Source organism: Macrobrachium rosenbergii, chromosome 11, assembly GCF_040412425.1.
Source record: "Macrobrachium rosenbergii isolate ZJJX-2024 chromosome 11, ASM4041242v1, whole genome shotgun sequence".
Taxonomy (NCBI): Eukaryota; Metazoa; Arthropoda; class Malacostraca; order Decapoda; family Palaemonidae; genus Macrobrachium; species Macrobrachium rosenbergii.
This window is the reverse complement of record NC_089751.1, coordinates 45,877,128-45,881,052: the sequence shown is the minus strand read 5'-3', so window position 1 is coordinate 45,881,052 and position 3,925 is coordinate 45,877,128. Positions and strand designations below refer to the sequence as shown.

Sequence of the window (3,925 nt, the reverse complement as noted above, 5' to 3'; positions counted from 1 at the left end):
TCATTCCTTTTGTTGTGCAAGTATTCTGATAATGTATCCAGTGTTATTGGACCTGTGTAATTTACAAATCATCCAGATAACTGCTATCGTGCTCAATAGCGGATCCAGAAAAATTTCATAGGGCGCACCAATTTTCATATATATATATATATATATATATATATATATATATATATATATATATATATATATATATATATATATTATATATATATATATTATATATATATATATATATATATATATATATATATATATATATATATATACTGCATATACATGAAATATTTCTGTCGAATCATAGTATAATATATTTTCTTTACCATATCATTCAGTATTTAAGTAGAAAATATGAAATGGATAGCAATCGCCTGTTCTATAAGGAAATACCGAATCCGTTATTATCATCATTAAGATTATTTTGTTATTATAATTATTTTTTTTTTCTCAAAATTTTATTATTTCAATAATAGATATTTTTTTCCATTTTTATATTTCTTATTTATGTTATTATTATCTAAATCTTCAATGTTATTATTTTGTCACTGTTCATTGGGGGGAGGGGGGTGTTGGCACGTACCCAGGTGGAAACCCGCCCCCACCCACCCGGGATCCGCTAGGGTGTTATCCTTACCTACTTCTGTTGTGTCAGTTGTGGCTGCTCAACTGATTTGGGTAGAGTTAAACGTAACTCAACGATACTCATTGAAAAGCCGATACCGATACAGATAACAATACTCACTGAAAAGCTGATACCGATACCGATACCGATACCCATACCGATACTCACTGAAAAGCCGATACCGATCCTGATACTGATACCGATGCTCATTGAAAAGCTGATACCGATACCGATACCCATACCAATACTCACTGAAAAGCCGATACCGATCCTGATACTGATATCGATACTCATTGAAAAGCTGATACCGATACCCATACCCATACCGATACTCACTGAAAAGCCGATACCCCTCCTGGTACCGATACCGATACTCATTGAAAAGCTGATACCAATACCGATACCAACACTCACTGAAAAGCTGATACTGATACCATTACCCATACCGATACTCACTGAAAAGCTGATACCGATACCGATACTGATAATCACTAAAAAGCTGATACCAATACCAATACCAATACCGATACTCATTGAAAATCCGATACTGATACCGTTACCCATACCGATACTCATTGAAAAACCAATACCGATACTCATTGAAAAGCTGATACCGACACTGATACTGATATTTAATGAAAAGCCGATGCCAGTGCCGTTACCCATACTGATACTCATTGAAAAGCTGATACCGATACCGATACCCATACCGATACTCATTGAAAAGCTGATACCGATACCCATACCCATATGGATACTCATTGAAAAGCTGATACTGATACCAATGTCGACACCGATACTCACTGACAAGCCGATACTGATACCGTTACCAGTACTAATACTCACTGAAAAGCCGATACCGATACTCATTGAAAAGCCAATACCGATACTCATTGAAAAGCTGATACCAATACCGATACCAATGCTGATACCAATACTTATTGAAAAGCCGATACCGATACCAATACCAATGCCGATACCAATACTCACTGAAAAGCCAATACCCATACCGATATTCATTGAAAAGCCAATACCGATACTCACTGAAAAGCCTATACCGATACTGATACCAATGTCGATACCGATACTCATTGAAAAAGCCGATACTGATACCGATACTCATTGAAAAGCTGACACCGATACCAATACTCATTGAAATGCTGATACTGATACCGATACCAATGCCGATGCTGATACTCACTGAAAAGCTGATACCGATACCAATACCAATGCTGATACCGATACTCACTGAAAAGCCAATAACCATACTGATACTCATGGAAAAGTCGATACCGATACTGATACTCACTGAAAAGCCAGTACGAATACCGATACCAATGCCAATACTGATACTCATTGAAAAGCCGATACTGATACTCATTGAAAAGCCAATACTGATACCGATACCAATACTGATACTCATTGAAAAGCCGATGCCGATAACAATACTCATTGAAAAGCCGACACAAATACCGATACAAATACTGATACCGATACTCACTGAAAAGCAGATACCAATACCAATACCAATACCGATGCTTTTGAGCAGATATCAATACCAATACCGATACTTTTCAGCAAGCTCTTTCTGGATATTCCCACTGCCTCTGTCTATCAGACTTCTGCTCTCTTGCCGTGCGGATTGTTTTCTAGATTTTTGCTCTCTCGCTGTGCGGATTGTTTTCTTGATTTCTGCTCTCTCGCTGTGCGGATTGTTTTCTAGATTTCTGCTCTCTCGCTGTGTGGATTGTTTTCTAGATCTCTGCTTTCTCGCTGTGCGGATTGTTTTCTAGATTTCTGCTCTCTCGCTGTGCGGATTGTTTTCTAGATTTCTGCTCTCTCGCTGTGCGGATTGTTTTCTAAACTTCTGCTCTCTCGCTGTGTGGATTGTTTTCTAGATTTCTGCTCTCTCACTGTGCGGATTGTTTTCTAGATTTCTGCTCTCTCGCTGTGTGGATTGTTTTCTAGATTTCTGCTCTCTCACTGTGCGGATTGTTTTCTAGATTTCTGCTCTCTCGCTGTGTGGATTGTTTTCTAGATTTCTGCTCTCTCACTGTACGGATTGTTTTCTAGATTTCTGCTCTCTTGCTGTGCAGATTGTTTTCTAGATTTCTGCTCTCTTGCTGTGCAGATTTTCTACAATGTGGCATTATTACTATATGAATTCTAAACATTAGGACAGTTAGTGTTTGGAGGTTGAAAAGTTATTATCTCTATCAAATAGAAAATGACCATTTTTAAGTAATGAATATGCTTCAAGTTCAGTGCAGTAAAGTCACGCTCCTAACATAATTTTCCTAACAGCAGATCAATTACATATTTATCAACAGTGTTTGATTTAGGATCTTTTTCATTACATACATAACATAATGCCTTTCAAATAGGAAAATAAAAGAGCTTTGTTGCAAACAGCACTGAGTCCTAAGATGGCAAGTGTTGTTTTTCTGTCTACTTTAGCTATATAGATTACAGAATATCAACAGTTGTGAAAGCTGATCTAGAAGTTAGAAATTACTGAACATACTGTTATGAGAATTTTATTCTAAGTATATGTACTGTATATGCATATGTACAGTATATATAGACATATAAATACATACACACACACACATATATATACAATATATATATATATTATATAGTATATGGTACCTTCCTGTTAGTGCAAAACTATAGTCACTGTGAATATAATAGATTATATAATTGCTTATTTTGTTCAGCTTTCTTGTGATTGAAATTTAAAATTATTGCATTTTCTGAAGTTAGGTACAAAAGTATCGGCCCATTTTTTACCGATACCGAGTACCGATACCTAAAAAATTAGCCGATACCACCGATACCGATACTCGTACCGATACTCTAGCATACTGTTTTCTTGCTCTTCTGGTGAAACTCATGAGCTGAAAATTAAAATTGAAAAGAGTTGATACATTTTTTGTGGTTACCTCCTTTATATTTAGAAGGTTCGGTTTATGGAAAAATAATGAAAACTCTTTAAATTTTAGGAAACCTAAAATAACCAGCTTCAGCCTAATTGTTTTTAACTATTTGTTAAACAACTGTTTTACAAATACGCGAATCATCAGTTTACCTTTAAAATAATGGCAATGGACGTAGATAGATTATGCAAATGACTCTCTTATTTCAAAAGTAAGACAGTGAAAAATTGAAGCCCAGAGACATTTTAAAAGAGTAATGACTGAAACAGATTGAACACAAGTTCTTAATCGTAATCTTGTTTTTCTTACTTAATATTGCTGTTTTTGGGTAAGGAGATGCGCACGTTTGGTTTATTATCAGTAA

The 3,925-nt window shown here is 35.6% G+C and overlaps 1 protein-coding gene across 1 annotated transcript; it reads left to right on the top strand.

Annotated features, from left to right (window-relative positions):
- Nucleotides 1-824: 824 nt before the first annotated feature.
- Nucleotides 825-1,748, top strand: LOC136843528 (uncharacterized). The gene has a single exon (XM_067112062.1). It carries the CDS (start codon nucleotides 825-827, stop codon nucleotides 1,746-1,748), a length of 924 nt encoding a protein of 307 aa, XP_066968163.1.
- The last annotated feature ends 2,177 nt before the right edge of the window (nucleotides 1,749-3,925 follow it).

Bases quoted from the DNA above. Each gene is read 5' to 3' on its own strand.
- LOC136843528 (XM_067112062.1), top strand. From the start codon at position 825: ATGCTCATTGAAAAGCTGATACCGATACCGATACCCATACCAATACTC.